This window comes from Anas platyrhynchos, chromosome 2 (genome assembly GCF_047663525.1).
Source record: "Anas platyrhynchos isolate ZD024472 breed Pekin duck chromosome 2, IASCAAS_PekinDuck_T2T, whole genome shotgun sequence".
NCBI classification, from domain to species: Eukaryota; Metazoa; Chordata; class Aves; order Anseriformes; family Anatidae; genus Anas; species Anas platyrhynchos.
The window spans coordinates 114,606,197-114,632,451 of record NC_092588.1 but is presented as its reverse complement, the minus strand read 5'-3'; the positions used below and the strand labels follow the sequence as shown (position 1 = coordinate 114,632,451).

At 38.8% G+C, this 26,255-nt stretch overlaps 1 protein-coding gene across 5 annotated transcripts in view; it reads left to right on the top strand.

Moving 5' to 3' along the window:
- DNAJC13 (DnaJ heat shock protein family (Hsp40) member C13) overlaps positions 1-26,255 on the top strand; it is a 54,374-nt gene that overhangs the window by 6,755 nt on the left and 21,364 nt on the right. For 4 of the 5 annotated variants that reach the window (XM_072033401.1, XM_038174286.2, XM_072033402.1 and 1 more), the window contains exons 3-31: positions 4,222-4,297; positions 4,800-4,949; positions 5,287-5,328; positions 6,425-6,625; positions 7,791-7,997; positions 8,091-8,186; positions 8,348-8,439; positions 9,216-9,382; positions 9,479-9,558; positions 9,633-9,802; positions 10,645-10,744; positions 10,982-11,089; positions 11,437-11,592; positions 12,461-12,517; positions 13,840-13,961; positions 15,112-15,187; positions 16,193-16,288; positions 16,432-16,575; positions 17,810-17,824; positions 18,472-18,554; positions 19,713-19,866; positions 22,001-22,104; positions 22,179-22,338; positions 23,348-23,410; positions 23,759-23,860; positions 23,997-24,101; positions 24,817-25,019; positions 25,449-25,533; positions 25,705-25,859. In XM_072033401.1, coding sequence (XP_071889502.1) covers positions 4,222-4,297; positions 4,800-4,949; positions 5,287-5,328; positions 6,425-6,625; positions 7,791-7,997; positions 8,091-8,186; positions 8,348-8,439; positions 9,216-9,382; positions 9,479-9,558; positions 9,633-9,802; positions 10,645-10,744; positions 10,982-11,089; positions 11,437-11,592; positions 12,461-12,517; positions 13,840-13,961; positions 15,112-15,187; positions 16,193-16,288; positions 16,432-16,575; positions 17,810-17,824; positions 18,472-18,554; positions 19,713-19,866; positions 22,001-22,104; positions 22,179-22,338; positions 23,348-23,410; positions 23,759-23,860; positions 23,997-24,101; positions 24,817-25,019; positions 25,449-25,533; positions 25,705-25,859 — 3,369 coding nt within the window. The remainder of the gene's footprint in view (positions 1-4,221; positions 4,298-4,799; positions 4,950-5,286; positions 5,329-6,424; positions 6,626-7,790; positions 7,998-8,090; positions 8,187-8,347; positions 8,440-9,215; positions 9,383-9,478; positions 9,559-9,632; positions 9,803-10,644; positions 10,745-10,981; positions 11,090-11,436; positions 11,593-12,460; positions 12,518-13,839; positions 13,962-15,111; positions 15,188-16,192; positions 16,289-16,431; positions 16,576-17,809; positions 17,825-18,471; positions 18,555-19,712; positions 19,867-22,000; positions 22,105-22,178; positions 22,339-23,347; positions 23,411-23,758; positions 23,861-23,996; positions 24,102-24,816; positions 25,020-25,448; positions 25,534-25,704; positions 25,860-26,255) is intronic. The other variant, XM_072033403.1, reaches the window with a different exon arrangement.

The following is a 26,255-nucleotide window of genomic DNA, read 5'->3' as shown; positions in this document are numbered from 1 at the left end:
CTCAGTCTGCCTTTGCACATGTTCCCACACTTCAGTGTAATACTTAACATGTTGTGTAATAGATTATCTGTTAAACTGCTAACTGAGACTATTTGAAGACTTCTGTTGCTAGAAATACACCCCATCCCAGTTGGGGGTCTCTTAGATCTAAAAATGAGTCTTCAGTGGTGCTTCTGTCTAAAAACGCTAAGGAACCTCTTAATAAAACTGTCCATTAAGCCCTCGTCTGGTTGCTGTTATACTATGTTTGGAGTCAGCTGTTAAGCAGCATACTTTTTGAAGCTGCAGAGGAATTTCTTTGGTATCCTCGCCCACCATCCTTCTTGTGTGCATAGTAGCTCTGTGGAACATCGAGATTTTCTGCTTGTTACTGGAACATCAGCCAGAGGAGGTATATTGTCTGCACCTCGAAAGGACAAGTTCTGTTTTGTTCTAATACCTGAGTGATGATGTCTGAATCTGTTTGGCCAGCTAGTTGAAAACGTTTTTTTTGAATTCTTATGGGTTTCACCCAGCGGGTAGCTAGACACCACACAGTCATTTGCTTGCTCCCCCCACAGCAAGATGGGGGGGAGAATCAATGAAGGTAAAAGTGTGAGAAATTATTGGTTTAATAAGACAGTTTAACAAGCAGGGGGAAGAAGAAAAAGTGATGCAGAATGCAACTGTTCATTGCCAGGCAACCAAAGCCCAGCCAGTCCCCAGGCAATGGCAGCACCCCTGGCCATCTCCCTTCAGTTTTATTGTTGAGCATGGTATCATGGTATGGGATAGGTATCCATTTGGTCAGTTTGGGTCAGCTGTCCTGGTTCTGTCCCATCCCAGGTGTTTGTGTGCTCTGGGCATACTTGCTGGCAGGGCAGCATGAGAAGCAGAACAGCCTTGACTCAGTGTAAGCACCCTTCAGCAACAAACAAAACACTTGTGTGCTATCAATGTTATTTTCATCCTAAATCCAAAACACAGCACCATACCAGCTACAGCGTAGAAAACTAGCTCTATCCCAGCTGAAACCAGGGCGTAGCTTCTCATGATAATACTTCCTGAATTCTTCCTAAGAAAGAGCAGGAATATTGGGAAGAAGGATGGGATTGCATAGTGGCAGCTGCAAATCTTTCTCAATTGAGCTTTGAAGAATGGTGACATAGCTTCAGTGTCTAATCAGAGCTCTCTACCTTTCTGAAGCAAAAGCTAAAGTCCTGGATAGTTCAAAGTTCACAGTGGACTGAGCGGCTCTCTCAGGGTGAAATCTTTCTTCTTTCAAGACAGATCCTTGGGAGTGATTTGTAATAAATACTTACATTTACCTTGCTAGAATTCTGGTACTTGTGTAAATCAAGTCTTACCTGAGATCCACACGCTTGGATCCCTGTGGGAATAAACTGTTCTCCTTTAGTAACAACAAAGCATTGTGTTGGGGTAGAACATTAGAATTTGTCCCTCTTAATCTTTTCATCCCTGCAGCAGAAAATATCTGGTCTCTTCCCATGAAGTTTCTGTGCATATCTGTAAATTTGGCATGCATTCAAATAGAGCCATTTAGTGTAAGAGCACACAGTGCTCAGAGTAGGGCTCTTGCACAGTGCCTTCCATTAAAGATCCTGCTCCTACATGATGCAAGCTATTGAAGTTACAGTAAGATGATCTCAAACCATGGTAATGTTCTTGTAAGGAAGAAAACTCACTGCCCTTTCTTTTTTTTTTCTTACACATAACGAAAGGGGAAGAATTATCTAGTGAGTAGTTGCTGCTTGTTAGGTTGCAGTAGCAGCTTATTTTTGAATGCTTAAATCCACTCTTCATAGTTGCAGACATGGAATACTACTGTTCTGAGCACTGAAGTCACACAGTTCTCACAATGTTAACATCTCCTTTTATGCAATCCTTGTAACTAATTTTTGAGAAGTACTTTACTGCTCCGTATAGTGTCATCCATTGATAACATGGAAAAGAAAGAAAGCAGTAATTTAATACGTAGTGCTGAATGGGCCTGAATCACTGAGTATTCACAGGGTTTGGCACTTTGAATGGAGGCTGTTTGCATGGCAGTTGGAATATTTTCTAGCAGTACAGATGATGATGCTTGAGTTGATGTGTTGTTAGTGGTATGAAATAACTTATCAGGATGAAGCTACCTTAGATAAATATAACTTCTGACTTCAACAGTGCTGTGAAAGTAGTGAATAGGCAATAGTTAATAGGAAGAAAGGATATTTGCTTCAAAATGTTATTCTTAAAACAGCCTTGCTCTAGGCTGCACTGCAGAGTAGTTAGAGGGAATTAATGATGAAATCTTCAAAGCCTGGAGGTATAAATACCGGGTATTTTTATGTATTAATATTTATAGGTGAAGGTCTGGTCGAGGAGTGAGTTTAGGCTTTGTGTAGGAACTGACTTCTAAGTTGCCTCTGTTCAGGCAACAAGAATGAGCTCTTCTGAATTTCTCTAGGGAGAGGAAGTAAATGATAAATGGACAAATCTGTTTGTTTGTCACAGCACATGTTAGGAATGCTGGATAATAAATATGCTTCCTACATCTTGAAATATAGGCATGAGCCTGAGGGGGTGGGAAGGGAAGGAAGAAGCTGTTATGTTTGTTAGCTGGTCTTCAGATACATGTGATCACCTCAGGATCTGTCTTTTGCCACAAAGCACTGTGAAGCACTTCAGTTTAAGTGAGCAAATAAAACCTTAAACAGCGCTTTATTGCTTGTGATAAGTTTTTAAGAAGAGCATAAACAGGCTTTATTTGCAAATCCTGTAAGAGACAGAAAACCTAAATTGTGCAACAAAAGCAGGAGCAGTCAGTTTTAGAGGATTTTATTGTATTTGAAGAACTGGAACATTCATTGACAGACTGAATATAGTGGAGTTATTAGCCAGGGTAACTTCAAATGTTCTGCTTCATCGCTATGACTTCTCTTGACCTGCTTCTTAAATGGTATCATAACATCCTAAATAGAAAAATTCAACTATGTGGGAAAACAAGTGGGTTTTTCAAATAGATAAATCTTTAAGGTGGCTGTTCAATATTACAGGTTTTCTAAGCTTTGAACGAAATAAGCATTTGCTTGAATTGCTAGATGAACTCCTTTGGGCCAGCAGTGATTTGAACTCACCAGTTTATTTGAAATAAAATTGCTGAAAATGGTAGGGAGTGAAGTTTGTGAGATGGACTGTGTCGAGCAGATACACTTGACCTTGCTAATATGAGAAAAGGAAGGATAGGTCAATTAACAGATCTTCAGAGCTACTCCTTCATTAACTGCAGTAATTTATCTGAAGGTCATGCAAGCTATTGCTTTTATTGCAGCCCTAGTAGAAATCCTTAGCCTGATCTTATGCAGAAGTGATGGCTTGTGCTACAGACCTGGCAAGTGAGAGAGAAGAGGGGACTGTAGCACAAGAACACTGGGAAAGAGAGAAGAAAGGATCTGCTCCTCGATGCAGTGTCTAGTATGGCGCAGATCCAGAGTAGTTAGTCAGCTGTTTCATTGATCCTACTCTGTTCCTGGTAAACCTCAGTTTACCAAGAACTAACTTAGCTGCTTTGATTCAATTTTAATATGGACAGCTAGCCAAAGTATTGTTGTTTGGTTCAGGTTCAAGAAAGGTATCCATGCTCAGGTCCTGTTTCTTTGGTCGGAGAATAGTTGATGGAATCAACTCAGGTTTGGCTTGGCTTTCTCCATAGGACTACTTTCAGATAGAGCTATCCTAAAAGAAGTTTAAAAAAAAAGTAGGATCAGCAAAGCATTAGTAATAATTTGTTTCAAATTCTGATTACTTACGTTGCAAAACTTTGTTTCAGAAATTTGAAAGTAGTTTCTATATAAAGAGTTGGTTCAGGAGACGGTGCAGATCATGTCTAGGGAATGAAACAGGTAAAGCTTCCCTTTTGGGTTTATATATACAAACTACTTGGCTTTAGCTCATGCTTCTTGTTTCTGATGTGCCTGAAATGCAAATGACTGTCTTGCTACAGCTGTTCTTTATGCAGTATGACAGTCGATCATTAATGTGCTTGTACACTGATGTACAGTGACTAGCTGCATATTGAGCTCTAGCTGCAGTGATCAGGAAATACATTTAGTAGTGTTTCACTTGTATATCCTCGTTATGGGTATATAGAACAGAATATCTTAGCATATTTAAAGGGTAAACTGAACTAACAATTTTACTCGATTTCTGGGTAAACTAACATACTCCTCTATATTCTAGGTATAAGAGAGTCTTTTCAGTCGGAACCCATGCCATCACTACATACAATCCCAACACTCTAGAAGTTACAAATCAGGTAAATACCCTTTTTGAACGTGGCTATTCAGAACTGATTTCTTGGCTCTTCTGTTCACTATTCAGAGCGAATGACGTCAGGCTAGGTAGCTTCTGAAGACAGAATGCCAAGATCTGAGTAGAACCAGAAGATATAGCAGCTTCTACAAAAACAAGCATAACAGAAAACTCTTGTTCCCATCACTGAATCTACCAATAACCAACACTTTTTGTACATTTAGGCAATTTGTCTTTATTAAGTGGTTAGTAATAGCTTGCTTTTTGATGTGCTGTTCTGAATGAACTGGGGTAAAGTTGATCACTGTAAGGCTTGGTCCCTCAAGGGAGGCGGGACACTTACTTACTTTGTAGAGTATCAAATAGGAATCTAAAGCTGTTGTGTAGCGTGCCAGCTCTTGTCTCATTATAGCAACTTACTTGGTTATCATAGGTGTTAAGGGGTTTTGAGTAGAGATGTAGCTTTAAAATGACTGATTTTAACCTAATTACTTTCAATTGTCTAGTGGCCTTATGGAGACATCTGTAGTATTTCTCCTGTTGGAAAAGGACAAGGAACAGAATTCAGTCTAACTTTTCGCAAAGGAAGTGGAAAAAAGTCTGAAACTCTGAAGTTTTCCACAGAGCACAGAACAGAACTCCTTACAGAGGCACTAGTAAGTGTTTTTTTTTGTCTTCAAACAAGCAATAAGTACTTCATTATCATTACAACTTGTAAGGAAACAAAGCATAGTATACTACATTAAAAAGTAGAGAAGCAAGTTATCTTTTGAGCTCTTGTGTTGATCTAGTGTCTGCTGCAGCAACTGGTGTGTGTGATTCTCAGGTATTAAGGTAAAAATACTGGATATATTAAACAAGTGGAATGGTGAGTCTTTAGTGAGGCTTAGTTCAAGTCACTTAAAACAGTGCTAGCATATATTTAGATTTTCTGGATAGATGGGCTATGATGTTTGTATTCATTCATGATCTTTTTTTTTTTTTTTTAAACAGAGGTTCAGGACAGACTTCTCAGAAGGAAAAATCACAGGACGGGTAAGTATCTGCCTTGTTTGGATCATGTGCTATTTAATGAAATGATCTGAAGACTTCTACAGTGTTAAGTTATGTCTTAAGTTGAGTAGTGCTATGTGTGCTATTAACTCCTCTAAATTTGGATCTGAATTGTCTTTGAGAGAATTTGGAATTTCTTCAAAAGCAAGAATCCCTTGAATGGTAGAGTACTTGAATTCTCTTCACTTGCCCTTAGCTTCTTGCTGGTACATGTAATGAATATTATTCCTGAAATAAGGAGCTTTGCCACATGGAGCTCTTACTTGGAGGAAAGAAAGACATTAAGCTACGATTCAATATTCAATGTTTACAGTTTCCAGCATTTTACTTTCGAACTGCAAGTAGTTTTCTGCATAACATCCTGAATGCTTGGTATGAGAATATTGTTTCCTGGGAGGATTTCTTTAGGTTAGATTAAAGACAAGACTGCTATTTAATGAATCTCAGTAATGTGGTAATAAGCAAGGCAGTACACGGAGCTGGACCTTGTACTTGTTTTTTACAAGCACAAGATACTTGAAGTGATATCTTCTGTAACTTGCATTGCACAGTAAGTCCTCAGTAATGAGCAGAGTAACTTTGCTGGAATATGGAGGTTCTTTTTGTCTTACTGCAGTTCACAAAGGACCTTAATTTTGCTGGCTTTAGTAAATCTGTATTTGTAATGGAGTATGAAGATGAAAAGCTTGCACTATAGCAATAAGGTTTCTTTCAATGAATCTTAACTGGCTGAGTAACAGTATCTTGTGCAACAGATATTTCCTTATATCTAACCACAGATGCACGTAGTCTGTGACTAGGCTGCTTTCTGGAGTAAGAGAAACTTGCTTCTTGGAATCCCTGTCTTGGAATTGCTATCTTCCTTTCAAAATGTGGTGTTTAATTGTTGAGTATTGTGACTTCCTTGCCAGTAGGTAGCTACTTTCCTTTGATTCGTAGTGTTACCAATATAGATAAGAGCACTGAGGGAAGTGGTATGACTTCTTGAACTTTACACCCATGCTGCCTACTAGATTGGAATACAATTGCTGTGTAGTAAAGGCATGTGCATGATGTCTAAAAGTAGCTCTCACTGCAGAGGTACAACTGTTACAAACATCACTGGAGTGATACGAGGAAACCTGTGATTCTAGAAGTGACTCCCGGAGGTGTGGACCAAATTGATCCTGCAACAAATAAAGTCCTGTGCTCCTATGACTATAGAAACATTGAAGGCTTTGTTGATATTGCTGGCTATCAGGGAGGCTTCTGTATCCTCTATGGAGGATTTAGTAGATTGGTAAGTATTAAAATATCTTGGAGTGGTGTTGGGATGTTTATAGCTGCATATTTGGTAATGAAGCTTCAGTGTAATTTGAGCATAAAGTACATGCACCTTCAGGATGCAGCTGTGGATGCTTGGCTTGCAGGCAGGTTTTAAATCCTCTTTCTCATACTAATGAGAAATGAGTTAAAACATTTGAGAACAGTGTGTGCTTTTTCTAATTGCATGTAAAACTATGAAGTATAAAATGCACTGTTTATATTTGGGTAGCAAACATAAATTGAAGGTGGACATGGGATTTGCTGACAGTTCACAAAGTTATGAAAGTGGTAGGCAGTTATTACTAACCTAATCAATTACTCAGGAATAGATTAATCAATAGTGATGCTGTCTTTCTAGGTTTTGAGCTGATACTCAGCAACTTTGCTTGGGAAATGCTTGCTACAGTGCAATGTTGGTTTAAAAATTTTAAAAGGGTTTCTGTGTGCAGGCAGCTTAAATTGGTAACTTAAATATAGCTACTTCAGTCACTACAGGCAAACTGTGAGTAACTTCTCTAGTGTTTCCCTTGCTCTTGCACTGTGGCATGCTTTTCTCTGGCATAAAACTGTCAACATATGACGTCCTTTAGAGCTGACCTAACCTCACCTAGCAAGGCTGGATAGCAGCCCTACAGATAGCTCATGTGGCTACCACACTGTGGTTCCCTCTAGTTCCTCATTCCTGCCAGGCTCTTCAGATTTATTGCAGTGTCTTGTGGCTTTTTTTTTTTTTAATTGTTTGGAAACAGAAGTGCTGAGGTACCAACAGGCCAACTCCTGTTCTTATCCCTGCCATCAGAGAGGTTCCAAAGAGTGTTTATCAATATGGTGATAGGCGCTTTATATAGATAAAGGGCAAGCAGGTCATGCAGCCTTTACTTTAATGGCATGCTAATATGTAGGAGGGAATCCTTAAGGAATTTTTTGAAAGGAAAATGTAAATCAGCTAATAGCCATTCTCGTGTATAATAAATACATTTTCTTTTTATACTGTGGATTTTGTAAAGGCAAGTCCAGCTTGCCCAACTGCTGGGAAAATTCTGTAATGTTAGGCAGGTGTATAATGGAGGATTATTTCAGGAACCATGATTACTTGAGCTATGCCACATATTTCACTTGTCTCCTATCAAAATTTGCAGCACCTGTTTGCATCTGAGCAGAGGGAGGAAATTATCAAAAGTGCAATAGAGCATGCTGGCAACTTCATAGGCATCTCTCTGAGGATAAGGAAAGAATCCTTAGAATTTGAGCAATACTTGAATCTTCGCTTTGGAAAATACAGCAATGATGAATCCGTAACGTCTTTAGCAGAGTTCGTTGTTCAGAAAATAACACCTAGACACTTGGTAAGGATATCACACCTAACTTACTTAGTTCCTCTGAAGCGCTAGAAATTCTCTTTTCTAACATGCCTTTCCTTTTTCTAACGTTTTTTTAAGGAACCTGTGAAAAGAATACTAGCTCTTACAGAAGCTTGCTTAGTTGAACGGGATCCAGCTACCTATAACATTGCAACTTTGAAACCTTTAGGCGAGGTAAGAGGCGAGCTTTTTTTTTTTTTTTTTTAAAAAAAAAAAAAAAACTCTTCAAGTAGAAGCTCTAATAATAAGAATTTGATGTACATAAGATGGCCTTAGTTTATGGAGTAGAAAAATAACATGGCTCTGTGAATGTCATCCTTACCTCTTCTTTTTAGGTATTTGCAATAGTATGTGACTGTGAAAATCCCCAGCTTTTTACCATTGAATTTATCAAAGGACAAATTCGGAAATACTCTTCAACAGAAAGGTAACTGGAGCTCCTGGTGGTCATGAGTTCAAATGAAAGTTGCCATTGTTGTGCTTCTAGTCTCAACTTCCATAAACGGTGACCCTTCGAGGTGTTAACTTAAAGCCTTGCTATTCTAGTGGTCTGCCACTTACAAATTCAAGATGTGTTACAGCATCTAAATCTCTCCCCTTTATGTTTACCTAAACTTAAAATAAGTCTGTCCTGAAGTTTTCTGATGACCACATAAAGGTGTTGGACAGTTAAATACAGCTTGTTTCTTCTAAGCAGTCTTGCTATATGTATGTTCTTGGTTAGGCTGCATAAATGAGAAATTGAAAGAAAGCATGGTGTAAGGAGTGTTGAAATGTGAAGGTTGCCAAACCTTTGAGCTGTCTGCTTGACATGGTCTTAGTTCATTCTATTTAAAACGACCAACAGAATAGCCATCCTGCACTTGTGGTTCTAATGCAGTGTAATCCTGCTGAGGGAGGTTTTGCAGAAAGCACAGGGAAGAATTGACTTGTAACACATGTAACACACTCACAGATAATCTGGAATTGATCCTTTCAGTGAAAGGCTGCAGCTGTCTACATACGGTGTAAAACAGCTCTGTCCTTACAGTGAATAAAGGAGCACTTGAAAATTAGATTTCTTCCAGAGGGGTAGCTGTTAGTCTTGGTAGAGATTCAGAGTATTGCTGCTGTTCATCTTTGTGCTTGACTTCTTTTTTTGACTTTGTTCTTTGGCACCATTTTTTGATCAAAATTTTTTGGTGTGTCTTTTTCCCAACCCAGAGATTCTCTCCTAGCTAGCTTGCTGGATGGAGTGAGAGCCTCTGGTAACAGAGATGTGTGTGTGAAAATGACCTCCACGCACAAAGGACAGCGTTGGGGATTGCTCAGTATGCCTGTCGATGAAGAAGTAGAGAGCCTTCATCTCAGGTTTTTGGCTGCTCCTCCAAGTAAGCTAATGCTTATTACAGGGTTTTATAGTGTTCTTTTAAACATCCAAATGCTTAGTCAGATGCTGTGTACTTAACTTTTATGTCTTCTTCCAGATGGGAACTTCGCAGATGCTGTGTTCAGGTTCAATGCTAACATTTCCTACAGTGGAGTACTACATGCAGTTACACAAGATGTAAGAATAAATCCCCTACCCATCCTCCAAAGATGTTGTTAACACACAAATATTAACTCATATTTCTTAACCAGGGTCTGTTCTCGGAAAACAAGGAGAAACTCATTAATAATGCCATAACAGCATTGCTCTCACAAGAAGGAGATGCTGCAGCATCTAATGCAGAGCTTGAAAGCCAATTCCAAGCCGTAAGAAGATTAGTGGCTTCAAAAGCAGGCTTCCTTGCCTTTACTCAGCTTCCAAAGTAAGTGAGAAGTCTCTTGAGCTCAGAAGTCGTAGGTGAAAACAATTCTTGAGCTTTTTATAGCTGATCTTTAAAACTGAGAATTTGGCCTAAGAAACACTTCTGAAAGGCTCTGTACAGCATTGCATCCAGTAGTATGAGCCTGTCATCAGGCTTTATTGTATTTTAAGAATCCCAAGTTATCATTGATATGTAAATGTGATGTTTTTCTTAACTATCCTCTCCCTTAAGAGTCAAATGTAGTTTAAAGATTTGTTTCCTAGTCAAAATACTTCTAAAATGCACCTTCAAGTGTCCTTGAAGTAGTCAGTTCCACAGTTCTTAAAGTATGTTGATTCCATTACTATCTTCAGTTCAACACAAGATAAAACTTGATGTGAGAAAGCTGAGTTGTACTCCTACAGTAAGTACAGGCTTCTGGGAGCTTGTCTTAACTGGCTAGCATAGGGAAACAGGACAAACTGCTCAACATTCTTCTGTATATGAAATTCTTCAGAACCAGTTTTGACTTTAGATGATGGGGCAGCTGAAAAGTAACATACGTAGTCTGAGACCTTTATAGAGTTCCGTGTGTTTTTTGTGCAGGGTTCTGTACTACCACTATCCTGTAACTGCACAAATATGCTTGGTTTTCGTGAATGTGCTCTCAGAGTATTGTTAACAATGAAGTCTAACACTAATGTGTTCTGCCAGAGAGTATCAAAGTTTTGTAAACTTCAGGGTTCTTGTTTGCCAAATGCAGTGGGACCAGGCCACTCTTCTATTACTGGACTTCTGTATTAAAAATAAGATCTCTTTTCTCTAAAACTGGTGGTTTTGCTTTTTTTTCCCCCTTTCAAAAGGTTTCGAGAACGATTAGGAATGAAAGTTGTGAAAGCCCTCAAAAGGAACAATGATGGAGTAACCCATGCATCTATTGACATGCTTTGTGCTCTTATGTGTGTAAGTATTAAACTGTAGAAATGTGTGAACTGCAGACTAAAAGATGTAGAAATACGGGCTGCACTTCAACTTGCAATGTACTCAAATATAAAATAACTTGTGCTACGGTGGTTTCCTGGTGAACTTGAATCTGTTGTAGTATGAGTTTTTCTGGATTTAATGTGTGGCTTTAGGACTACAGCTGTTAAGAATTGAGGGTTGAAATGTGACTATTGAGAATACTTTTTTTTTTTGTAGCCCATGCATGATGACTATGACTTGCGACAGGAGCAGCTGAACAAAGCTTCCCTTCTTTTTTCAAAGAAGTTTCTAGAAAACCTACTAGAGAAATTCAATTCCCATGTGGTAAGTCAGATTTTGAAATGGATAGCTTTTATAAGTGTTTTTTCCAAATTAATGCCAAAGCGCTTTGAACATACTTAACTAATTGTCTTAGTTCCTGGAATCAAAATACAGAAAATATAGCTGTTTAACACAAACTTGTTCTAGATTGCTTTGGGTCTGGGCAGGTTAGTTTGAGTCTTAAGGCAGTGCTTTGGTATATTTTGAACTTGTATTTTCAGTTGTCAATTATTTCATGCTATGACAAGGAGGAGCACCTTCAGCATCATGAGTACTGAGTAAAATTTGCATGAACACTCTAGTCAGGGGAGAAACACTTTCTGTATAGTGTGTTTGTCTTCTAATTTCAGGATCATGGGACAGGTGCCCTAGTAATTAGTTCACTTCTGGACTTCCTGACATTTGCCCTATGTGCTCCATATAGTGAGACTACTGAAGGGCAGCAGTTTGACATGTTGTTAGAAATGGTGGCATCTAATGGAAGAACGCTATTTAAGCTCTTTCAGGTGAGACTTCAACTGTTGTTTTTTCTTTTGATGTGTGAAATGAGCAATAACAGGATTGAAGTAATTCTTAAAATAGATAATCTACTGACCTCAGTTTCTTAGAGGGAACTCTAGTGTTAATGGCTAATAATGCCAAATATATATTATCAGAGGCCTTAAGTAGTCAGTGAATTGTAGTTTTTCTTGTTCTACTGAAGGATGAGTTTGTCTATTGTTTATCTGGCTAATGGACTTCTTTTCCACCTTAATAAATTTTTTGGCCTGTTGCTTTAGCTTCAAGTTGGCTTGAGGTGGTAATCCTGTAGTGAATGATAGGCGGAATCATTGTAAAATAGAGAATCTAAGATGTTGTGGAAACACTTTAACATACAAGTTAAGTATTAAATCAGATTCAGCAGATGCACAGATCTTGCTCTCTGGAGAACCTGTCAGCTTAGTCTCTCTCTGAGTAACAGAGTTGGTTACAAGACTAACTCCACAGAATTTTCACAGGATTTCTAGCTAAAACACCTGTGCTTTCTTTTGGTTTAACCACCTCTACCCACACCCCAAAAGAAGTTCAAAGGAAAAAAATCAACCAAACACAAACAAAACAGCTAGCATGCTCTTCTACTTCTTGTGGCCTGTCACAAACTTCCCCAGCACTATTACAGCTTCTCTGGTACATAGTGCTGTTAGGTGCCAGGAAGCTCATCTAATAGTTGCATGAGAGATTCTTGTTTAAAAGTATAGGATAGGAACACTTACTGGAACACGGGGCTAGCTTTCACAAAACTTTGAATTTTTGCCTGTAGTTGGAGTTAGAATGTATCGTACAGATCTGATCTTCAAATTTTACACCTCACTTTTTGTCAACTTTCTGTTGTAGCACCCTTCCATGGCAATTGTGAAAGGAGCAGGTTTGGTGATGAAGGCAATAATTGAGGTGAGATTTCAGCAGTGTTACTTGGGATAGCATAATAAGTATGTATTGCCTATTTTACAAGTGTAATGTCAATATTGTCTTACCAGCAGTAGCTACTTCTGTTACATTAGTTTCTCTGGGGGGGTAGGGAAGGTGAGGAACAGAACACTAGCTTAATTGTGAGTGGTTTAATAGAGCAACTTGCTTTGTTTTGCACTTGAGGGTTTGGAAGGCATGTGAGTTGAGATGTTAGGTAGCGCCTTGCATGTTTTCATACTGCAGTCGAGGTTTGGCTGTTAATGTTGTACGTAGCTCAGTCACATACTTCAGAACCACTAGACTTGTCCTGCATGTGAAAAGAATCTCTCAAGGAGAAGCCATGTTTCTTGGGACTTTACTGATACACTGCCAGTTGGAATGGGTTTGGGATTTGCAGACAGCAGTGTTGCAGAGCAAGCTAGTGATGTCAGTTTCTGTTCTTGTTCTTCCTGCTTCAGTGAAGGATTTCGCTTTGATAGTTTCCATACCAGAGCTACATCATGATGCATGGGCCAAGTCCATACTTCTGGAGGGCTGCTCGTGATCATTGTAGGGTGACCTTGCTAACTGATTCTAGACACTTCCAGTGTTGAAATTCAGGTCTTAAGTTAGTGCCTCATTGTGTCACAATGGCTTATGCATCTGAATTGTATCTAGTGCTTTCTTGGAATGGAAGTGAATGAACACTTGAAATAGAGGTGTTATAAACCTGCAAGTTTCCGCTCATATGTCAGATAACGTTAGCTAAAAGTTACTATGCTGTCTACTATGACTCCTATCATTTGAACCATTGGACTTGGCTGAGTAAAAATGCAATGAAAGTTTGTTTTTAATTATTCATTGCAACCAACATATCTTGGACGAGTGACTCTTACCAAATCACTGTCTAAACCAAAGAGCACCAGTTATTATTTTTAGAAGTAGTTCCTATTGACCAAACTCAGGCAACAAACAATTACTTGTGGTTGTCATTTTTCAATCCTAACTTGCAATTGTAGTGTGGAAGTATTATAAATGTATGACCAGTATCCTGATCTATGATGAAGATGTGTAATGCATCTTACCCTATCATGTTACTGTCCCCATAGATAATTACTGTAAATTATCTGGTCCTTGGTTTTACTGCAACTCCGATCACTTGCTGTTGAGAACTTGCAGTTAAAGCCCATTATATTGTGGCTTCTGGCTTTTGGATATTAATTGACATAGCTGATGGTCAAGAAGGTCTCGGAACTGTAAGACTAAGATAAAAGCAGCTTAACTAAGATTCTTTCTCTAGTAATCATCTTGCCCTGTTTCCAAAGGAAGGAGACAAAGAGATTGCTACCAAAATGCAAGATCTTGCCCTCAGTGAAGGTGCCTTACCTCGTCACTTGCACACTGCTATGTTTACAATAAGCACAGATCAGAGGATGCTTACAAATAGGTATGTCAGTCTTGCTTGATATATTATGTTTAAAAAGTGTAAGTAATGGCTCAGTTAATACTGGAAACACTGGGAGATCAGGGAAGAAAATTTGCAGTTTTTTAGGATGATATCTTCTTCAGCAGCAGGTGTGTTTAAGTGGAGAGAAATTCATCTGAGACTGTAGCCAAAAGGGGAGTTGGCTCACAAAAGGCTCAAGTTGTTGTTTTTTCCTTGAAAATATTCAGAGAAAGAAAAAGCAAGTAGAACGTCTGGAACTTGCAAAAAGGCTCAATTTTATGATGTAACTGCATAAATCTTGGTGTGCACACCTCAGACATCTTGCATGCAGTTAGGGTCACCCATCTCATCTGAGAGAAGTCTAATTGTACAGAAATCATTCTACGGACTCAATAGTGAGTAGAACTGGTGAGCTCTAAGGCTGGACCTGAGGGCATGCTGAAGAGGATATGAGTAATAATTCAATTAATTCCCCCAATATAAGGTTATTGAGGCTATAGCTACACCTTCCTGAAGTGCTAAAGGATTTGCTAAAGCAACATAGTAACCAGTGAAACTTGGTGCCACTTTGTCATTCAAAAGAGAGCTAGCATGAAACCTTCCATCATACTAGTTCTGTTTGAAGCTACTTATGACTTGCTTTTAAGTGATGCTTTGGTTCAACACGTTAGAACCCCAGTGATGACTGTTGGCAGAAAGTGTCAGTTGGCATAAAGGCAGGCTCCCAAAAGAGGCTTTCCTAACCAATAACTGGTATTAAGGTCTTCAAGTAGAGCAGTCAAGAGTCTAGAAAGCCATCAAGTTCTTAACCCTAGCTGTAACTTAAGATTAACTGGATAAACTTACACTTCTAAATTAAATATTTAGTTTCTGCTCTATTGCTCAAGTGTTCTTTTGAGGTCTAGATCAACAAGCATGTGCTGCTACTGTTCCACTAACTTCACTAGAACGTTTTAAAGGCAACACTTTATGCTCAGCATGCTTTATACCTGAACTGGAACAATATATTGCTTTGTGCTCTTACACACTGAAGACCACAAAACTCTTGCTCATCTTCATTTCACCAGCATGGTAAGGGTTTAAACTCGGTGGTTTATAAAGCTGTATAAAATACTGACTTGTGGTTTGTTCGTTTCAATGGCTTTTTCAGGCAGTTAAGTAGACATTTGGTTGGCCTCTGGACAGCTGAGAACAAAACTGCAATGAACCTGTTGAAACGTATTTTGGTAAGTAAAAATGGGATGTGAGCTGGGGAAAGAGTGAAATCTGATGGCCTGCAGTACTAGAAAACTCGGGCTAGGCTACGTAGTGGAAAACATACCGTTTCCCCTCCAAAGTGTGTAAGTCTAACCTGCAAGATCAGAAGTCTGGCACGTGCTTTTTAAGCGAAATTGATGGCTAGTACAAAATATCTCAGGTTCTTAGTGTTCTGTGACTCTCCAGTCACTCTTAGAAAGAGTGCACAACACAAAACTTAACATGTCTTCCTTTATTGAAAGAACAAAAATGCAGAAAACAAGGTAAGCAGTCTTTAATGCTTGGTTCCCAAAAGAGTTAAGACAACAGTTTTCTTTTTATGCTTGCAGACCTGTCCAGCTTGGTTGCTTATAATGCTGTTAAATCTACATACGTGATGTTTCCTGTGTTCTTTCAGTCTTAGAGCTTTTTCTGAAAAGTTCTTCTAAGTTGCTTTAGTGAAAATAGTTTTTCAAATACTGTTGTAAGGAATTACTAAGTATAGAAAAATGCCACTTTAAATTCAAAGTTGCAGTTCCTCAATTCTTGGCAAAGCAGACTGTCCTGATTTTAGCCACTGATTTCTGGAAGGCTTAGTCAAATAAGACTACTTTTCTCTAATGTCATGTGTAGCACTCAGACCCATTATGTGAACACTAGTGTTAGTGTTCATTCCCTTCTATACTGCTGTAGGGTCAACTCTTCTCTTCCTGCAGCTATTTGTTTCATTAAGTGCTCCGTTAAGAAATGGGATATAGGCAAAAGAGCTCCACTGTTCCAAAGCTTAATTATGTGCCTCTCTTTAATGGTTCTGCTAAGGATGTTGGTATTTCAGTAATACAAGCAAAAAGCTGCTGCAGCTTTACTTCCTTGAGAGTAGAATATTCTTTCTGTTTTGAAATTGGCCAATTCAAAGAAAATACCTTGTTGCCTAATGTAATGGTTTCTGTTCTGTTAGTCACAGCTGTGTTCACGCTGCTTTTCAATGTTCTTAGCCACCAGGTTTGCTGGCGTACCTTGACAGTACTGATCCTGTTCCTGAAAAAGATGCTGATAGGATGCATGTGAGAGATAACTTAAAAATTGCAACTGTAAGTAAACATAGCTGTCTTGCCTCCTCCATTCTGTACGTATACAGTCTTGGAGACTTTCAGTACAGATCAGTGTTATGCTTGAGTTTCTGTATCAAACATGTTGATAGACCTGCAACTAACCAGTGGGGTTTCTTCTGCAGGATCAGTATGGCAAGTTTAATAAAGTGCCGGAGTGGCAGCGGCTAGCTGGAAAAGCTGCAAAGGAAGTTGAAAAATTCGCCAAAGAGAAGGTGGATCTAGTCTTGATGCACTGGAGAGATAGAATGGGCATAGCTCAAAAAGAGGTAAGTATTTTAAGCTCTCTGTTAACGACTTGACCAAGCATGGTGAGGAACACTGACAACTCCACTGAAATCAGAAAAAGGTTCACAGTAATAGAGGTGTGGCGATGTGAGAAACTTCATTCTTTTGTTTAGATTTTCTACCTCTTACTGGTCTTCATCTGATTAGAGATGTGTTCTGGGGAGAATGTAGAGTAGGACAAAGAGTACATTCAGCATGTGTTAAGTTTTAACTTGTTCTAGCTAACCTAACCAAATTGGAGTGCAGCTTGTTCATCTCTTCTATGACAATTGAATGGGAGAATAGGAAGTTCCTGGAAATCTGGCAAAAACAGCCCTTAAACCACATTTGGAAGAAACTATAGATATTCGTTGCATCTGAAATGATGCCTGTCGTATGTGGTGGTATTTAGTTCTAGAACCTACCTGAAGCTCAGTATTGTCTTGAATAGTGGGTTTTCCAGCAATACAAATTCTTGATCAGTCATAATGCCCTTAAGGTTGATAAAGCAGCACAGCAAGTCAAGTATTTCAGTGCTTACATTACAAAAGATTATGCATAAAATCAAGGTTGAGATGGAGGTGATAAGTGACTTTTGGTCTGAGATAAGGGGACACTGTTGGTGTCCTTTTTTCATTTTGTCATGTTCTGTTTGACAAGCATTGAATGGTGAGGTGCATTTCTTAACTTTCTTTAGTTAGTGTCATGACTAAACTTGTTCTTCTATTTGGGAAATAGGAGGAATCTTTCTTCTTTATATGTAAAGAAGGATGAAAAGAGAACGTGAAGTATTGATCACACCGCTCTTTATACTTGATCTGGTGCAACAATAAGCTTGAATTTGGGAAAACCTTAACTTGGTAAAATAATTGCTCGAGTTTGCACACTGGTGCAGCATTGACAGTTACTCTTTGTGAAATAATGGTGAACTAGATTTTAAGTGAAGTTTTAATGTGAAAATGTGAAAACTGTGGTGATGGAAGGATGAATTGCACTTGAGGATGTTTTACAGTATTAGTGCTTGCAACATCTTTTTAAACATCTCATCTCTATACATATTTTAAACGATTGCTTTTCAGTCCAGGGTTCTGAGCTGTTTAATTTCACACTAAATGTACGTTAGTATAGCTTGGAAAGGGTGGTAGGTGAGGTTATTACCATTTTGAATTAAGTTCAATGGCTGTGGCTTGTTAAATGTTCCTTTTCTCTTTTCTTCCAATTTGCTTTTACAATCAGGACAGAAACAATATGGTGAGTTTGTATATTTCAGCCATGTCTGTGGATTATGTTGCTCACTTTTGCTTGCATGTAGAGTATAACATTGGTTTTAAAGCTTGAGCAAACTAGGGAACCTTTCAGTGGCCAAGTCAGGCTTGTGACGTGTTTCTGTGACTTGTTCCAGTTACTTTCTCTCCAAGACCAAGCAGTCTCTGTGTGGTTTTTCCCTCTGTTGGCTTTGGAGCTGCTGGTCTTATTGTGGATGCCAGTCTTAAAGCTCTGCTTGCTTTTTTTTAGCTCAGTGCTAAAAGTACTGTTGTCTTGCATGATTGGTTTACATGAAATTGGTATCTTGAAGTATATTCAATACTGGCTTATCCTGGCAATCTTGCTAGCACAGAGTGCTTGTGGTGATGGGAACTAAGCTTCTCTCAGGGAAGGATGACTTGTTTTTAAAGGAAAGACTTGTTAAACAGCTGAAAGTTTCTCTGGCATGATTTAACTTGTTGTAAATAACACTTGTGAAAGTCTGTTGCTGCTGCTTACTAGAAAGAGACTTTGTTAATGAGGCTTAACCTAAAGTATAGCTTTTCAAGGAATAAGAAATCCGAGCTTTTTATTTTAAAGGGAAACAGGGATTCTTTTTTACTATTAATTTCTTAAATTTGTCTTTTTTGCAGAACGTTATTCAAAAGCCAGTGATATTAAGGAAACGACGGCAAAGAATAAAAATAGAAGCAAACTGGGATCTCTTCTATTACAGGTAAAATACTAATATTAATATGTTGGATTCCAATGTTACTGACTGGATATTTTTGTTAATATCTGAATTCCTGTGGATTGTTTCCAGTTGATGCCTGCTTTGAAATGGTGTAAGTGCTTTATGACAGGAAGTTATGAAACTGTACACTATGTAAAGACTTCTTGTTTAGAAAAGGGGGGAATTTGGAAAACTTCTCAAACATTATCAAGATAAATCTTTTTTCTGTGAGTCAAAATGTGAGTGACAAGCTGCAAATGCAGATCTGCATGATGTTGAAAAGTAAAGCAAAGTAGCACTGAAAAGCACTGTATTGTGTTGGTGCATCAAGTTGTGAGTTACTGGATACCTTTTTAATTTGAATTGGAATAAAAATGAGCTCAAGGCTGATAGAGAAAACATTTGTATATACTGTATTTTAAGTAGTGCCCCAAGTCCTAAATGCAGTTTGCTTACCTGTGAGTTCTTACAGCTGTCAAAGTTGAAAAAGGAGGGGCTTCTACTTGGAGAAAAGGGAATATCACTTCTCTCTGGCTAGGAGAGGAATGTTTTAATAACCCTTGACTGTTCAGCAGGCTTAAGTGGTACTTAATGTTTCTAAAGGTAGAACTATGTAGTAGAACTATGTAGCCTGTTGCTACACAAATATTGCATAAAAGGAAGATTTGTATGCCCTTAAACCTCAAATGTTAAAGTGCTGCTCTCAGCCAGACTCTGGGTCCAAATGCTCATTTGTAACTGTCACTGAGTAATGTCCACTGACTGTCTTGTGATGTTTGAGAACTTTTTTTCTGACATGAACTACTGTTTTTGTTCAAAACATATATTAGGTATGTGTCTGTCTGCTCTCTTGGGTTGTTGTTTACCTCTAGCCTTTACTGCCTTACAGTGAAGTGCTTGCAAGTCTCCTGTTTGTCAGCAGTATGCAGATAACTGAGCCAAAAGAGATGACAACAGGCATGCTTTGTTCTGTGCTGACCTCCATAATAATGAAAATACCATACAAGCAAAAAAAGCATAGCTCTTCTAATTAGAGACCACTACTTGGGGCTTTCTAATAATAAAGTTCGATAATGCCAGCCTTCTCTAGCTTGCTAGCTGAGTCTTACCTGGCTTTCATATGATGTTAGAAGGTTTTAAACTGTGTAACTTTTTTTCCAGATTTCTTCAGGACCATACTAGATCAAACTTAATTTGGAACTTCAAAACACGGGAAGAACTGAGAGATACTCTTGAGTCTGAGATGAGAGCATTTAATATTGACAGAGAACTTGGTAGTGCTAGTGTTATCTCATGGAACCATCAGGAGTTTGAGGTAAATAACGCTCTGTATTAGAACTTGCATGTGTAAAATCTGGCTGCTTAAAATGTCACTTCTATGCCTCTAGCTACATGAGTGAATCTTGTGTTGACAATCCCTGACTGCAGGCTACAGTTCTCCTGGTTATGGAATAAATTGCTAGGCCTTAAGGCTATGGACAGGTGTTATTGCCCAGTGTCACTTAGCAAGACTGAAACTTCTTCAGCCTGACAAATAATGCTTTAGAAAAACCTTTATACTCATATAAGAGGAACAGAGACAAGCTGGTATTACGCTGTTGTCAAGTTAAGTCATGGGTGTTCTTGAGTGCGCTTAATGAGACTTGTTTTGGGTAGCTTCACAATTCACTCTTTGATAGCAAGTTTCTGGTATTTATTTCCACCATGTCTGTGCGATCCTAGGGACATTAAATACTGACCTGTCAAACCATCAAGTGGTTATGTGGTTAAAACTATGCCCCTCTGTAGGTTATAGATTGAGGATTACTATTTTTTGTGTTCTAGAAACAGCAGTCAAAATGGTATTGCAGGCTGAAGGAATTGATGTGTTCCTAATTGGCTTTCTCAAAACAAATTGAAAGAATTTTTCCAGCAGCATGCTAATAAAAATTCCCATACTCTAGTTTCCAGTACTGTTATGATTCCCCATGGATTTGTGCATTTAATGTGTAATGCTAGAGCAAAACAAGACTACTTGAATTCAAATTCAATGATATTCTTAGATACTGTCAGTGCCTGCCTTGTCACAGTACAATTTTATTTTTAAAGCAGAGGAGTACTAGTGAAATGAGTAAACTGCTGCTTTTGAGCAATTCTCAGATAGGCGATTCTTTTAGATCTGCTAGAGTAGCCATTGTAATTGGAGGAAGAACTACTTTACTTATTCCTTTTACCCCTATCACACAATTGCAGACTTGATGAAGAGAACGGCTAAGTCTGGGTTTGGACTGGTGGTTTTAGAACTGATGTTTCAGTCTTCAAAGCTTCCTTCAGTTATGAGTCAGATGCAGGGCTTCCAGGCTCGGTGTCTGCTGTCTCAGCTCCATCTCTGAACTTCAGAGGTGCTACCTGGGGCAGAATCAAAAGTGCAGATTTGAAACTTATTCTAAAGCAGGCTTCCCATCTGCACTTCGTGCTCCCCTGTGGCTTGTGCTACTGGAACGTATCACTTAGCATTCCTGTAGTTAGAACCCAAAATGCTTTGGGACTGGCTTGATGGGGGCTTCTGTAACTTGGTCTTTGAACAGCTGCTCTCTGAGGCTTGCTTTTAAGTAGTTTTAAGTGAAAACTGTGCTGTCAGGCTATGCTATAAGTACTTCTGCTATTTATTGTTGACAAGGGCTTCTCCACCAGCTGTGAAACATGTCACTTTGCCAAGGGGGATGGTGGCTTGAGGTTGCTCTGGAAGGTTACTAGTTCGGAGGACTACTTTGTATCGGGTGCTATGGTCAGATCTGTAGATCACTATCTTGAGGCCACGTAAAGTTGTCTGCAAACTATAGATAGGAACAACTACTGTAGAGAGGTGGCTTTTGTGGTATGTTAGAGGTACCTCTGAATGAGGTGCTTGCCAAATGTTTAAAACCATTAAACACTGAGGCATGTGGCTAGGTTTAATGTAGTTGTTACGAAGCTAATTATGGTTCTTATTATGCAATTTCACTTCAGCCTCTTGCTGTGCATACTGATGCATCTAGACTTTAATTACCTAGAACAATATCAAGTATTGCTAGTAATTAAGTTATGCTGGTGTTTCATACTTGTAGTAACACTGAGTGAAATGTTACAGTGAAATAACTACTCATTAAAACTTGAGTCATTGAATGCATTGTGTATTATCCGTGCTTAGTTACTAAAAATAGATACAAGTTACTTAGAGGCTGGAAGCTGGAACTTGAGTAACGTCAGATACTTCTGTTCTGGGACACAATGGTAGCTTACAGCATAATTTTTTTTCAGATGTGTACTTTAACTGCAGATTTGTGAAGGATTTCAGTCTTCCTCAGACTATTGAAAGGGTTGCAAACCTTGACAAGGATATTGATGCAAGCAAATGCAGTAATGTTTATGCAAGCAAAAACTTCACAGTAAACATTGTTTTTCCTTATGTAACCTGTTTTATGTTATAGGTAAAATATGAGTGCCTTTCTGAGGAGATAAAAATAGGGGATTATTACCTAAGGTTGCTACTGGAAGAAGATGAAACTGAAGAGAGTGGAGCAATCAAAAAATCGTGAGCCATTGCTAAAGTCTTATCTCACTCCCAAGGTCTCTGTTGTCTTTGCTAAAATCTCATCTCTTCCTTAGATATGAATTCTTCAATGAGCTCTACCATCGCTTCTTACTTACCCCAAAAGTGAATATGAAATGCTTATGTCTGCAAGCATTGGCTATTGTTTATGGAAGATGTCATGAAGAAATAGGACCATTTTCTGATACCAAGTATATTGTTGGGATGTTAGAACGGGTAAGAGTTATTTAAAGGAACTTGATACAGTAGTTAATGTATGGCTGGTCCAACATATGTTCAGATCCTTCAAGTTGCTGTGAAACTCAAGTTTCAGTTTTACAGAATAAGAAATTGCAGCATGAATACTTTTTTCACGCTGTCATGAAGTGTTCCTGGTATCTCCCCTTGACTCACTTGAAATATATCATTAACAAGCCATTGATCTTAAAAGTATTTCAAAGTAGACTTTCAATGTGTGTTTTGTTAGCCTAGTTTTCTTAGGCTGAGCAAGAATAAAGCATATAGGATCTTGGTGTGATATTAATCTTGTTCTTGCTTTTGAAAAAGCAGAAACATTAAGCTTTTTAAGAGGATGACCTTGTTCCAGGTCATATTTGGGGAGACTCCGTTCAAGAGCTGTAGAAACAGCCCCAGACTTAAACGTTAGCCTTAGGTGGACACAGAGTGGATTCTATCTTTTTGGTGACTGCTTTGGCCATTCAGTGTGTCTGAATCATGTTTCACAACTCATACAGACTGTAAAAATGCATTTCCTTGCCATCTGAAGAAGGGAGTTCTTTGCTCGCATCAGTGTGGGTTTTAGATGTGGCTGTTGTAAGTGGAACTGAGCCAATACAGTCTGTTATTTTGCCTTGAGTCTTACCACAGATGTAACATCAAAGACCTGTTCTCTCTGCAGGCTGAAAGCAGTCCCTTTTTCCCTGTGTTTGTGTTAATGGGCTCACTGGGGAATCCTAACACGATTCTGTTAGAATAAATTATTTTAGCAAACTGTGGGTCTGAAGTGTTGGACCCAGAGCAACGAAGGGGCTGGTAGAGGGGAACAAGATCTTTCTACTTAAGTGTCAGAAAGCTGCGTGTGAAACTGGACACTTAGTAGTCAGCTGTTTTATTCTGGGCATGAAGAAAAGTAAAAGGGGTCTTTGTGGTGCAACTGTATTGATTCTTGAAGGTAATTTATGATATATGCTATCAAATACTAATTTGTTCTCTTATGCTGCTATAGTGCACTGATAGGCTTGAGCGGGACAGACTGATACTGTTTCTCAACAAGCTGATCCTTAATAAGGTAAGGTGCACACATACACTTGACAGTAGTTTATGGGTCTTTCAAACGTATAAAATGTTCTGAACTGGTCTTTCGGGGTTAACTTAAGCAAAAATTCCAGCCTTGATGCAGGCTTTAAAGCAATGTGTGATAAAGCTGTTATGGGGTATTGTAGCTGTTATTGGCAAGAAAGCTGAAGGAAATGTGTAGATAAATGTACGTAAATATTCTGGTGGTTGCACCATCCTAGGCTCTTTAGCTAATGCTTTGACTTCTCAGAGTCAATTCTTACTAGGGTAAAATCGTTCAATATTTGTAACAACTCTTACCTGGAAAATAGTTTTATTAACTCACTTCATACATTAACAGAAAAATGTGAAGGACCTTATGGATTCAAATGGAATTCGAATCCTTGTGGATCTGCTCACGCTGGCACACCTTCACACAAGCAGAGCTACGGTCCCTCTGCAGGTATATGTGGCCTTTGTTTCATGCTATTCATACATTGCTAAGAAGACAATTCTTGAAAATCAAAGCAATGTCCTTATATTTCCTGTGGAAATGTAATAGCTGCACTGAAGCTAATCCTATAAATATCAACTTCTAGAGCAATGTGATTGAGGCGGCGCCTGATATGAAGAGGGAGAGTGAGAAAGAATGGTACTTTGGCAATGCTGACAAAGAAAGGAGTGGTCCTTACAGCTTTCAAGAGGTACCTGTCTGCTTCTAACTTGACCTTGATGGAAGATACTTCCATCTTGATGTTTATTTGGTGTTGTGCCAAGACCCAGGTCTGATAAAAGGTATAGAGAAGATGGGACCAAAGATCTAATCTTGAACCAAATACTGTGTGTAGCAGTTATTACAACAATTGCCTGTTGTAGCACAGAGCTTCTGATGCTTAAATTCTTAATTCCTCTTTGAGCACAAACCTGTTTTCTGTGGTCTAAGCTCTTCTCAGTACTGCAGTTGCTGCACGTGTGAAATGGCTTTTCTAACAAAGTTATAGGTCGTTCTCCTGTTACATACACAGCCTTTTTAGATGAGTGGAGAGAGAAAACTGGGACAGAAGTTCAAAAAAAATCAATTAAATGTTTTTCCTGTCTGTTGAAATGCTCCAGAAAAGCCTTGACCAGTGCCATTAAACTAACAGTCACTCTGATACCTCAGTAACTCTTGCCAACAGCGTGTGAAAGGTTAAATGCCTTTGGTAATGCTGTCTACCCCCTTGTGGCCCAGTTTTGCCATGCTCAACCTGTCAACAATCTGTAAACATACTTCATGTTTACTAACTGGTTCTGTTAGAATTGCATGGAACTATGGTAACGTCTGCAATGTGGCAGTTAGAAGCTTGTGTTGATTGTGAATGTTGAGGAGCAAACTTGATTCTGAGTGCTTGAATCAACTAACCTGTAATTCTGAAATAGATGCAGGAACTATGGGACAGTGGAAAGCTGACTTCAAAAACACGTTGCTGGGCTCAAGGTATGGACGGCTGGCGACCATTACAAGTCATCCCTCAGCTGAAGTGGTGCTTGCTTGCCAGTGGCCAGGCTGTGCTGAATGAGACTGACCTTGCTACGCTTATACTCAACATGCTCATCACAATGTGTGGATATTTTCCCAGCAGGTAAACACTAATTTTCAGCAGAGGTGGCTAACTTTCTTGTGCAGATGTAGAAATGCAACTTCTATCTTGAAGCTTTTCTTAGAACCCGAGTAGTATACTGTATTAAAGATCATTTTTGCAGTAGTAATTAATCTTGTGGGTTAATGGTTTGTAAATGAGACAATACTAACACTGTGATAGGAACTGCAAGGACACATGCACAAGCTCGGTGCGTTCCTAATGCACAGCAACAGTCTTATTCTTACAGACAGGTTCTTGTTTAAAGAAGCTTTATTTCCAAGTTAATGCATGGTATTAAACCACACTTAAAGTCTGATTATTTTTTTTAAAAAGCATTGAATCTGATCTTAGTAGATTGCTTAAGTTGCTTGTTCTTTAAAGAGAAAAGGCATGTTTCTGCTTGCTCCTGTACCAATTTATTTTTTTTAGGGATCAAGACAATGCTATTATAAGACCTTTGCCTAGAGTGAAAAGACTGCTGTCAGATAGTACTTGCCTTCCTCATATCACTCAGGTAAGCAGCTCTAAAAAAACACATTGAAATGAGAAAAAGTCTGACTTTGAACTTAAATGAGATTTTTGAGTTGGCTTCCTTGTCCCAATACTGAATTCATTAAAACTGGAATTTTGGTAGGTAGCTTAGACTATTTAAGCAGCTAATGTAAATGCTTGTGTTTTATTTCAGCTGCTACTGACTTTTGATCCTATCCTTGTGGAAAAAGTCGCTATATTGTTGTTTCACATCATGCAAGATAACCCTCAGTTACCTCGTTTCTATTTGAGTGGAGTATTCTTCTTTATCATGATGTACACGGGTTCCAATGTACTTCCTATTGCAAGGTGAGGAAAAAGGATGAAAATGGTCCTTGACTTCTTGTGCTCAGAAGGAGTGCTGCTCTAAATGCTCCTGGAAGTGTGTGTGTTTTGTTAGAATCACCATGAGACTGTAGGCAAACACCCTCTAAGAGAGTTACCTCAACACTGTCAAGTCAGCTAACGAAATGAATTGCTTGTGACCCTGACAGGGAGGGAAGGGTCATCTCATTTCATTCATGAAATGGTGATGTAATGATGTAGGGCAGGATTTGTAGGGAAAGGCTGTCTGTCAGCTTCTTTATGTGATGTAGAGGAAACAAACTTTCTGGAACAAGACTCACAAACTGAAATGGTGAACATAAAGCAATACTTACATGTGGAAGAACTTAATTTGGTGGGATTCCCAAGGAATTCATGGTC